At 41.3% G+C, this 11,692-nt stretch overlaps 1 protein-coding gene across 2 annotated transcripts; it reads right to left on the bottom strand.

Annotated features, from left to right (window-relative positions):
* Nucleotides 1-6,142: 6,142 nt before the first annotated feature.
* Nucleotides 6,143-11,692, bottom strand: paqr7a (progestin and adipoQ receptor family member VII, a). Of its 2 annotated transcripts, none has more exons than XM_071907553.2 (2): nt 11,603-11,692; nt 6,143-9,389 (listed from the first exon to the last, which is right to left on the bottom strand). In XM_071907553.2, exon 2 carries the CDS (start codon nt 9,350-9,352, stop codon nt 8,288-8,290), a length of 1,065 nt encoding a protein of 354 aa, XP_071763654.2. In that variant the 5' UTR covers nt 9,353-9,389; nt 11,603-11,692; the 3' UTR covers nt 6,143-8,287. The 2 variants fall into 2 exon arrangements, with proteins under 2 accessions (XP_071763654.2, XP_078146607.1); XM_078290481.1 differs by having other exon boundaries at nt 6,143-9,409; nt 11,603-11,649.

The raw sequence follows: 11,692 nt of genomic DNA, 5'->3' as shown, positions 1-11,692 counted from the left end.
GAGAAGATTTCACCCCGAACCGAGAGGGAGGGGGGAAAGGAATGCAAGAGGAATCATTCCTCTAGTCTATTTTATTTTGGGATCTCTTACTAAGTGATCTTAATAAAGATTCCTTTTAAAAATAATATGTCGGTATTTTACATCTCCACCAATTACTGTTGTCAATTGATCGAAATAATAAAAACCTGTCAACTTACATTCAAACTTATATAGCTAGCACATCAATATAAGGACATCAAATAAACCTTCCTGGTACAATCTGTGGCTATAAAGTCTTTATCAAGTTAACTCGTATATGTGACTTGTGTCTCTAACTGCGTGATCAATATGAGAAAAATAATTTAAACATTTAAGACATTTGGACGCACTGACATTTTATACTGACATGTCGTTGCTATAAATGACCACAAGGTGGCAGTGTAGGACCATGAAAATAGGAGAGTGTCTCTGGATGAATATCTGATACACTTCAATCATTTAACGCATCATGGTCTGTGCATGTAACTTTAGCTATTGAACATCTTCAACATATATATGGGCCTATAGTCAACACATCTAGTATACTTCAAACTACAAAATAGATCCATTAAAGACATTGGGAAAATATAGTTGAAAGTAGGTTTTAAAGGAATGTGAAAAGGGAAGAGATTTATGACTGTCCTGATTTAGAGAGGGGGTAGTGATGAGACTCTGGAAAGTGTCAACAGCAGTCATCGATTCCTTCGTATTGACACGGTGTGTATTCCCGTTCTCACCCAATGGTGACTGTCCCTTCTGACCAGAACAGTCTGGTACTCCAAATGAAGAAAGGAGGGTGATTCCCTATATTCAGATGTGTGAGAAGTATGGATGTGTGATTGTATAGTTCATTAGTATTCCTGAGTTCTTGAGTCCTTCTCCTCCTGATGGCTGAAAGATAAAGGTCGTTAATTGTGGAATGTGTGAGTTTCAAAGCTCTTCGCCGGGTTGGTATCCTGTCGTTAATTTCCTGAGCTGTCCTGTGGAGACATCTCTGGCTGGCATAGACTCAACTCCTTGAGCCATGGACTGTGTCAATTCGACACCTTTATGGCCACTTGTTGTGATAGGCTATTTGGTGTTGATTCAAGAAAGCAACAGAAAGGTTGTGGGCTTTCTGCAAAATGTCTCCCTGGTATCGCTACACTTATATTGTAAATTTCTTTGCTTATCGTGTCGCCTTATGTAGGCTATCTTATGCACCAACCACACCAAGTCACTTTCCTTGTATGTGCAAACATACTTGGCATAATAAAGAATTCTGATTCTGATTCTGATTTATAATCAAATATTAAAAATCTCCTATGGGATTTTTTTTTCTTCGAACGCAATCAGCAGATGGCGCAAGTTGACACTTTTCCCTTCCTGTAGTGTGAGATAGAGGCTATTAATTGTCTCAACCACGGTCTTATTTGTTTACAGTCATCATACCAAGGTGTCACAATTAATTTGACAATGATATATTGATGTTAAAAATGCTACATATGGCACCTTTAAACTGGTATAGGTGCTGGAAAGTGCATTTGATTTCACAAAGACTTGTAGTAGTGTCTAACTGCAGCTTTAATGAAACAGTTGCCAAAAGGGATGTCAGTTTAGGTTAATTTTGCTTTCGATAGGCCGACACCCATTAACCGGTAACTAACCGGTTAATTTTTAAGAAAAAACGCAAAATGACGTGAAATACAAGAAAGTGGCTTTCCTTTTAGTCCGGCGCTCCATTGACTCAACTAGTGCACTCACAGAGCGCTGTTCGCTTGTTTATTCAAAGTTTATTAATAATGAACGTGTGGCGTGTCCAAATTGCACCAAATCCGACACTGCTCGTCCTTGGGTCCCCAGCAATACACCCGCAAAGTGTGAAGTAGATCGGACGAACGGTTCTCGAGATATTCGAAGGACACACACACTCACACACTCACTCAGACTCACAGACAGACTCACAGACAGACATTGCTTTAGTAGATAGATGAGCTTTGGCGCCGCATTTCGAAGCGCTGTCCATTTGCTGTAATTTGCATATAAATATCTGCACTTGTTATGCACGCCGTGGCGTGCATAACAAGTGCCGACTCATTACAGATATCTGAAATAGTGCCGACTCCGCCCACCCGGGCCAGTTTCGGCGTACGCCGGTAACAATTACAAGTGGACCCTATCCTACAGTCCCTGCTCTCAGCGGAGGGAGGGGGGCTATGCTGTGTGTGGCAAGCGCTGTGATCATCAGACCTCTCTGGATTAGACAAGCAAGTAGAGAAAACCGGCATCAGCCGAACCAATTTATTGCCAAATGCTTTGGGATTCAACACTTTAACATTGCATCCCATGGTCAGAAAAAGTCGGCGGATTTGTCGCTAGTCGCTTTTGAGAAATAAAGTCGCCAGGGGGGTCTGAAAAGTCACTAAGTCTAGCGACAAAGTCGCCAAGTTGGCAACACTGGATGCAAATGAACCTATAGACCGACATGCGTAACCGGTCAGAAATATTCTCGGTGGTTAACCGATTAACGGTTAACCATTGACATCCCTAAATGCTTGGTGTGTATGTTGTGCTACTCACTCTCCACCTATATCTACACACTGCTATCCTCCATTATCTGACTGATTTTGATGCTCATGTCTGATTTACCGTGGATTTTTGACTAACATCAGTTTTCTTGCTGGCACATTGGTCTCCTGTCTAATTTGTGATGGTCCCGGCAACGCAGAGATCCCAAAGTACCTACAAGGTGAAAGGTGAGAACACTTTGGACAACAGTCCGGTAGAAGAGACAATCAGTACCGCACCACCACCTATAGACAAAAAGTGACAACTAAAGGGAACGACAACAAGATGTCTGGAACCACTGGGTCCACTGGCTTCAGACAAACATCTCTGGAGAAAAGATCCAGAGGAGCAGAGGAAGCCTTCAGCCCTGTTTAGAGACACTGAGCCCAGCAGTGTGTGCGTGGCCATAAGCCTTGTAAAAGTCGGGGAACAGTCCCCACCACTACCTGGCTGGGGCTTTGGAGACGCGTTAGGACTAATCCTGACGATACTGAAGAGTCCTTGCAGTCGTATCTGCACTCAGTCTCTTAACTCGGAACTTCTCTCCAACCTCCCACTCAATGTGTCTCATTCTGAAACGTCAGTTTAGCTCCCAGGTCTGTGACAGGAGCCAGAAATTGCCTTTAATTCTTATGGAAATTATTACATTCAGACCAGACTTGTTGTGACTGCTGATGTGAAGCAGTAGCCTACTTTGGCCTGACAGACAGCCAATGAATGAAAATTTTCCTTCCAGTTTGGCAAGGTTGTTCCCCTGCAACAGAGGCTCTTTTGAAATCCTTGAAATAAAGCACAAACACAGGTGGCGTCTCCTTCCAAAGAACTGTTCTCTCTTTGATAATTATAGTGCAGCACACACGCATTTGCCAAGGGGGGTTGGTTACAATTAATTTCTAGGCATTTATCTGATGCTTTTATCCAGAGTCATGTACAATGAGTGGGCAGGTAGGGGGTTCAGTGTCTTGCTCAAGGACACTTTGACAGGACACATGGTTGTTATGGAGATTGAAACTGGGTCCTTGCAGTTCTGGGACACTAGAGACTAGTGCAAGTATACAGTATGTGATTTTCCAGGCTGACATATTGGCGGTAGTGTGCCTGAGGCCTAGTTGTACTCACCGCATCCCATAAATGTTGACCAACCAGTTCTTTCGATCCCTGGAAGTGACGGTGAAGGTCTTTGTCCTGGTTTGGCCACTCCCAGGAACCAGACCATCTTTTTCTGCAAAAAAAACAACAACATGAGAACCTGAAGAACAGAGCCGCTGTTGAGCCCAAGGTGATGTTTGATCTGTGTGATTGTCATAATAGACATAGCTGTATTTGAATATGCAACAGACTATGTTAATATCCACCCATAATTTCAATTTTGGGTGCACTCCAGGCCAAGAGCAATGTTGTACAAATGAGAAAGCCTCCTGTCCTCACAGCTATTGACACACAGGTCTTAGATAACATCATACTCAAAACCCGACAGGAGTTCAAATCTAGTGTGTATTGTTGTTTGCTAATGCTCGGAATCAATGTTGTCATGACTATTTGAGACCCATGAAGTCTGATGAGCGGTGATGAAATCAGTTTAATTTGGTCTTTATCACAAGAGAGGCAGGCGGGTCCCTACTATTGTGAGCTAGACATGGGGAATGTGGGAGCGAGTCCAACATTCAGGATTATTCCGCTGAATCAGGGTTTTGACTGGGAAACCGAGCCGTGCAGCAGGGGCCGAATACACACCAACACAATACTCTAGCAACAAGAGCCAAGACTGGAGCCAGACTCCAACCCCCGGGCAGGCCGGTCAGTCAATATATCTGACATGTGCGAGTGTAATGAACAATATCAGCTTTGAGGCTCGCAGCAGAGGAAGGAAAACATCCATTTTGGTCATGACATGGAAAAATGAAGCCATGGGTTATCAAGGCATTTCAGCTTACGTGAGTTTCCCCTCAAATGAAGTCGCCGCCATCTCCACTTGGGGGCAGTAGACAAGTGAATTTTACTTGGGCCGGAGCTGTCCGAGACCAAGTGGGATCCTGTGTACTTGTGTAATGGGAGAAAGAAGTGTATTTCAATCCTAGTGCCAATGAATCCACGTGCTGCTTCCAAACTAGTATTATGGTCTGGAGAAAGCCTGGTAATGTGGGGTTTGAGGATGCAGCATGGGTCTTCTTTACAAGACTCAGTAGTCAGTACAAGGTGGAATGATAAACTTTTCAATGGTACAATATAGATAGATGTAAGATAGGGTGAAACTAAATATATGCATCACCACACAAGTGGGTAATATCTCCTATGAAACATAATATAGATGTGAATAGATCATTTTTTACTTTACTGCAATGTAGATGCAATGGAACAGGTGAAAAGGTGAAAGAAAGCAACAATCAAGACATTCCTTTGGTGTTAATTCCCTTTTAAAGAAAAATCTTTATTGGTCCATTTTGGATTCAAACACACAGTATACTCTAAAATAAAACTTTCTTGATATTCTAAACATTTCCAGATTATTAACAGTGTTAGAAAGGTAAGGCTTGGGTATTCAGTATATTATGACACAACAATAAATGGAAGAAGTTTCCATTTTATTCTACATCAGACCAATAAAGTGTGCTAAAGTGAAAAAGTGCAAAATGTTACCCCATCATCAGTGCAAATATAATTTAAAAGACACAATTCTACAGTGAGTACATTGTGTTTTACATTTGTTCACTTTAGAATGTCACTTCATTGGTCAGATGCAAACTTTGCATTTAGACATCCAGGTTTGCTATGGTTTTTCCTTCCATCTGTGAGGGAAGGGAAGTTACTCTTGCATCTAGTCTTCATTAGACACACCCCTGTTTTTGCATATCCAGCCAGATTCAGTTTGTGCTATTTTGATCTTACAAATAAATCAAGGAAATGCACACAGGATAGCATTACTAAGCGTAGGCCTATACGCATGTAGAGAAGAGCTGACAGCCCTTTTCCCCTCACACCTTTATTAAATCCTACTGGCAGGAGCGATGTTTAATTAGAGATCACCATGGAGACTTCCGAGCAAGAGCCAATCAGAGTTTGCCTGTAGTCTGGTTTGCGTCATAGCATTGTGAAAAACAGATGAGGAAGAAGAAGGTGGATTAAGAAACAGAACCCAGAGCTGACAGCAGTAAGCCTAGTTAAGCAAGTCATTTTCTGTCTTGGCATATTCATCTTTTTCCACCATTCTCCCATAAAAATATTACAATAACTGCATTAACACAAGTCTCCTCCAAATAAAAACAAAAAACATTTGCAATACAGTGATTTTTTTTGTAAAATGCCAAGTGCAGGATTTTCTCATTAATATTGTGCTGTGAAGTTAGTTGTAAAGATACATTCTAATGCTAGCAAATAAAATAGGACCATTACAAGCAATAGCCCTAATGAACCTTCCTCATACTTTAGGTTCTTCCAATTTCTTGATTTCGGACTTGATTCCCCTCAAAATCAGTAGCCAACAGTTGCTGTTAAAATTCATTTGGCAAGTACAAATTTAGAGAAAAGCCTCTTAAATTAAACATAATGTCAAGAAAATAAGTAAGTCCATAAAGAGAAACAGATTCAGAAAACAGTTTCATTTCATGACAAACAATATAAAAGAACAGCCACAATAAATAAGCTAAAAGTCAGTTCCTGGTTGGAGTTTCGACTAAACATTTCTTAGTGACAGAGCTGCTCTGGTGTCAGAAATAATCTGATTGGTTGAGTTCAACTTGGCTAAGTAACATTAGACTGAAGCCAGTGAAAAAGCCAAGACGTATGAGAGGAGGAAGCTAATATATGTTATGATACTGTAATGCTATGAGGCCTAGCACAGCTATCTAGGTAAGCTAGTTAGCTAGCTGCTGACTTTCCAAGATCATGATTCCATGGTTATGAATAAATGAAAAAGAATGAAGTCATTGCCCTTTATATTTATATATATATATTGACCAGAACTCTTTCTTTGCCAGTTAGCTAACTTGCACACAGAAAAACTGTGGTTCTTTGGCTCTGCCCACTGAGGTTTTATCTCTGCCTCTAGAGTAGCTCTGCCTCCGAAAATGTTTGTCCAATCTGCTCATTTCCCACTCTCTTAAGGCCTTGCTCAGTAATAGGCATTCTCATCTCCCAAATATGTATCGTCATACCTGTCTCCCTGATCACACTCATGCACCACTCACACTCACTTTGACTTTTGACTCAAAAGGCACACATGAAGCTTTCCAGCACAACATAATACAGTGACTGCTGACTACCAAATGTGCTTAATACAAAACAGTCTCCAAATACTGCATGTCTGGAGTAACAAATATTCATGAATTAATAGACATTGTGCAATCCACTATTGTTCAATCCCTCAGAAGTACCCATCTTTGTTACATACAGTTTAAAGCATATCTAAAAGTGCTGTGGGAGAGTTAACTGTGTGGCAGGACAAGTGTAATGTGGGGTTAAATCTGAGACTGGTGATGAAGATGAAAATGTGTAATGTAATTGTAAGTAACGTTGCTTTGTTTCTGAACTGTTGCACACTGTGTCATTATCCAAGAGGCATCACTGACTTTACCATGGCACTTTAGTCAAATTTGTGTAGGTACTGGAGGGATAAGAGGCACATTTTCAAATACACTGACAAACAGACGGCAGTATTCAATCAGCACTAACTTGATGCCAAATATCTACATAATAGAAAGCATGGCAAACAATGGTCTGAGCTATCAAGGCAACAATGACACAGGCCCCAGATGGAAAAAATGGTGGTGTTGCCCTGTAGAGGAGTTTTGTTGTGTTGCAGTGTTTGCAGTGCTATGAAGAAATAGGATTTTGCCTCTCAAAAGGAGCAATGTTGTCAATGTCTTCTACTAGCGACAACGAGTATGCTCTTATCCCCCTTCGAACCTTCTCAATAATCCCCACTTTTTCTTATTTTTATCTTACCCTTAGTTTGGGTGAAATAAGCCCACAGTCTGAATACCAGTTCCAGCTGGTCTGCTGGCAGGCTTTCTAGGTGCATCACCTTTTTAAAATGTTTAAATTCAGTCAGAATCTCCCAAACGTAAGTGCGAAAACTATTTTCAGATACTTTCCAAATCTATAATAAATATATTGTACACTTCTCTGTCCCCATCATTGATAGTGCCGTAGAAACATAACATTTTGCATGTTATTCTGTATATTACCAGTGGTATTCTATATACAAGGGAATAATCCTATCAGGCCTATTAGCAAATCCAATAGCATGGCATCTGTTTTCACCAGTGAAAGCAGCACTATTGTAATAAATGGTCTTGCAGGTAATGACATTTCAGTTTTTATGGACTTCATGATTATTTCAATTATGCTCATTTACTGGAAAAAGTGACAACCTTTGCTGGTAAAACACTCTATGAATCATTTCCTTGAAAAATGTTAATTCAGTGAACTATCCCACTGAATTCAAACAGCATTTCATATCAGTGTTTCTCCCTCTTGCCATCTGCTATTTACTGTTATAGAAAAATACACTTTAGGTAACATTGCTCCATATTCAAATTTCAGTGCCAAGATACAGAATATAAGCCTACAGCAAAAATAATTGAGCCCTCACCGTCAAAGCTACAGGTTTTATCAAGAATGAATACGGTATCAACGGTCATTTGTCAACAAGAAGTCTGGCAAGTGTTTCCAGATCAAGGCCACATTAATACTTTGGCACCAAATTCTTGCAATATCCTACCCATTACTTGGATTTGTGTTTGCAGTCAAGTAGATGCTTAACTTTCCTGATCATAAAGGCCACAATGAATGCACATACAACCAGAGTGATAACATACATTCCCACAAAGAGAGCAGCCTCACCGCTCCTGTGCAGACGCGAGTACAGCGTCCTGCGGCCCAAGTAGTCAAGGTGGGACGCCTGGATTTGACTGAGGGTACAGAACACCAGAAAAACGTGGAACAACTGATGGGCCTGGCCCACGAAGTCACAGTATCCAGGGAACCAGCGCTCTGGCACTGGGTGGGTGAAGAAGAAGACGCTGGAGAGGAAGAAAGCAACCTGGCCGAAGTGGAAGGTAAGGGCCGGGTCGTCGCTGGCTGCGGACCAGGAGAACAGTCTCTGGAACACGGGGCTGGTGTCCCAGGCGTAGGCGACCGCTGAGGGCACCACCTGGCCCACCTTCCGCACCCAGGCCGGGAGGCTGTGGTTGCGGTATTTCCCATAGCAGCAGCCCAGGCACGACAGACAGGAGAGGACAGTGGCAGCGGGCATGAAGATCCCCCGCACCTGCTTATGCCAGTTCTCCTCCACAGCGTAGTAAAAATGAACTACAGCACTGCCATACTGATACTGTGCCACCCCAACATAATCAAGGAAGAAGAAGACATAGTGGCAGAGCTCAGACTTGGTACCCAGCATGTGGGCTACCACACTGCATGCCATGTAGTTCATGGAGGACAGGAGAAGGATGAACAGGGGCCACGAATGAGGATCCCTGACAAAGTCCACAGTCTCGGCAAGCTGGCAGAACTTCACCAGGATGACTAGAAACCCCAGCAGGTGAGTCCAGATGTTGAGGGTCTCGTTGTGGCGCTGGAACAGGGACAGGAAGTAGTAGCGCCAGTTCTGGTGTAGCGGCCGGTAGCCGCCGTGGACATAGCGCTCCCTGAAGTAGCAGGGGACCTCGCTGTCTCTCAAGGTGCCGGGCATAGAGGGCGCCGCCTCGGTCAGCATCCGGGGAACCTGCCTGACCTGCTGCAGGCTGATGAACAGCCGGCCAATTCTCTCCATCACAATCGTCGCCATGATTGTCAACAGGGGGCTGATGCCAACTGGGTGGTTTCTATGGAGAGAATTTTGGGACTTAAGTTCCACAAACAAACCATAAAGACATACACTCACAGAACACAATCCACATAAGAAAAAACATCTTCAATCCACAAAATCCACTTTTTCACTTGTGACTTGTGTGTAAATGAATATTACATGGCGTAATTAATGGAGGAATAAATACACCTTTTGCTAAAATATTTTCCAATCTAATTACGTTTGCCGATCATCAGATATTTGTGGTTCCCCTGCATTCATTTTACGTTCAACGGAGGAAGTTGTTTCACGGCATTAGTGTAATCCCTTACATAGCCTGGTAACTGTCGCTTACTTAAAACTTATTAATTTAGAACCTTATTTCTTTAGCCTAAAAGTAGAGTTTTAGGTTAGTATTATAGTATTAGTATATGTTGTTAGGGCGATTATTATACTTTTGCTAATATCTGCTTGAAACATCGGCAAATTATTTACTGCTTGCAAAGTAAGTAACCTACCGTACAACCTACTATTCATTTTGGCTAGACCACACAACAGCTGGTAGATTACCAACACTAACATTAGCTAACACACTTTAGCTCTTCAATAACAACGCTGACAGGGTTGTAACGATGGTGAGTCAACGCAAATGTAGCCTACATTTGCTCTAGGGCCAGGGTAAAGCCATAATATGAAGTGTTGTTGTGAATATGACAACTATCACTATGAAACTTGAACTCTTGAATTCAAATCTTGAACATCCATGCCAAATTCCATGCAAATCTGTCAAAGCTGGGCCGAATGAGGACAGTTTGAACATAGGCAGATGCAGCAAAGTTGACACCTTTCACAGCAATGTGTAAAATACAGTATGAAAAATATTTTTGAGAATTTTAGTTTTTTAGAGTTTTTTATTCATTTTAGCCTATAGTTTAGTGTTTCAGAAAAACATAATATCTGTGTGAAGACTGGAAATTGTATGGAGGAACACTCTGGAGGACACCATTTTGAAAAATGAGTGACATTGAAAGGAAAAATGACTTTTTCACCTTTTTAGCTTAGCCTATAACAATCATACCATACACCTATTTGACAATTTATGCCCAAAAAATGACCAAAAGCCTATTGCATTTTTAGATCAAAATCTCATTTTACTTTCTGGAAAATCTTTAGTTGTGAGTCTGGTGACTTCTTCATGTACTCAGAGGCATACATAAAAATTCCAACCTACAACACTGTCACAGATTTTTGAACAATCCCACCCCTGCGCCCCTCCCATCACATAAAACTGCCTTTCTCTCCCTGACTGATCTCCCATTGGTTTACACTTTTGAATGATCCCTTCCAGGCCATTGTCGATTTCTGATGTATTCATCCAACCCTACTGGAAAATGCAAAAGATGCATTTGTTCCAACGCCTTTTAATATTCATTTAAACATCAGTTTGCTAAGTCACAAGTGAAAACATTTTTTTGTGGATTGCGAATAACTTTTGTGCAGTTTTTGAATGTGAATTGTGTTACATTTTTGTGGATTGTGTTCTGTGAGTGTATAATGTCCATTGTTTATTTGTGCCATAAAAAGCATTCATTTATGCCTTTTTCCCCCTCTTCAAAGACCTTAATGTCATATAACATAGTCTTATAATCTTATTTTTCTTAAAACAAGTGAAAAATTCTGTCAATGGTTGAGATGATTCCACTTGTTTCCAAAGATAATTCCTCTTGTTTGCACTTTCACTAGTTTGAGGACTTTTCTACAGTGTCAATATCTTGAAAAAAGGTAACAGGCGGATCACTCCGCTAGTATCAAGAAAATGAGACTTTATTCGTGAAGATTCCTTGAAAACGTGGATTTGCACTGAAGCACGTGACTTTTTTTAAAAAAATCTTTTTTCACTTGCTTAGGGAAAGATAACATTTTACGACTCAATCCTACTAAATCACAGCGTTGATACTGCTTACTGTAATGCGTGTAATACTCGGAATTTACTTCATAAAAGTTTTCTCTAAGCCTAAACAGGTAGTTAAACCGAGTTATGTTTTTACGCTTCACTACATCCCTTATCGTTATCATTTTTTGGTATGTTAGTGTTGAAATGTGTCGGACTACACCTCAGCCGGTTAAGAAAAGTTTTACCTACGCTTGAAGGTAAGGCCTATTATTGTAGCGCAGGACAACTATCAGTTTTAGTTAACTATTCACTGTTCCTATTCACTTTACCGTGACAATACCTTCGCAATATCTCACCTTATTGTGGCCGCCTGCTGTTTCTGTGTCCCCTGCTACAACGACCACGGTCCTCCTCCACCGGCCAGAGAAAAATTCAACAGTTAAGTC

This window comes from Centroberyx gerrardi, chromosome 19 (genome assembly GCF_048128805.1).
Source record: "Centroberyx gerrardi isolate f3 chromosome 19, fCenGer3.hap1.cur.20231027, whole genome shotgun sequence".
Lineage (NCBI taxonomy): Eukaryota > Metazoa > Chordata > Actinopteri > Beryciformes > Berycidae > Centroberyx > Centroberyx gerrardi.
This window is presented reverse-complemented; position numbering and strand designations above follow the sequence as displayed.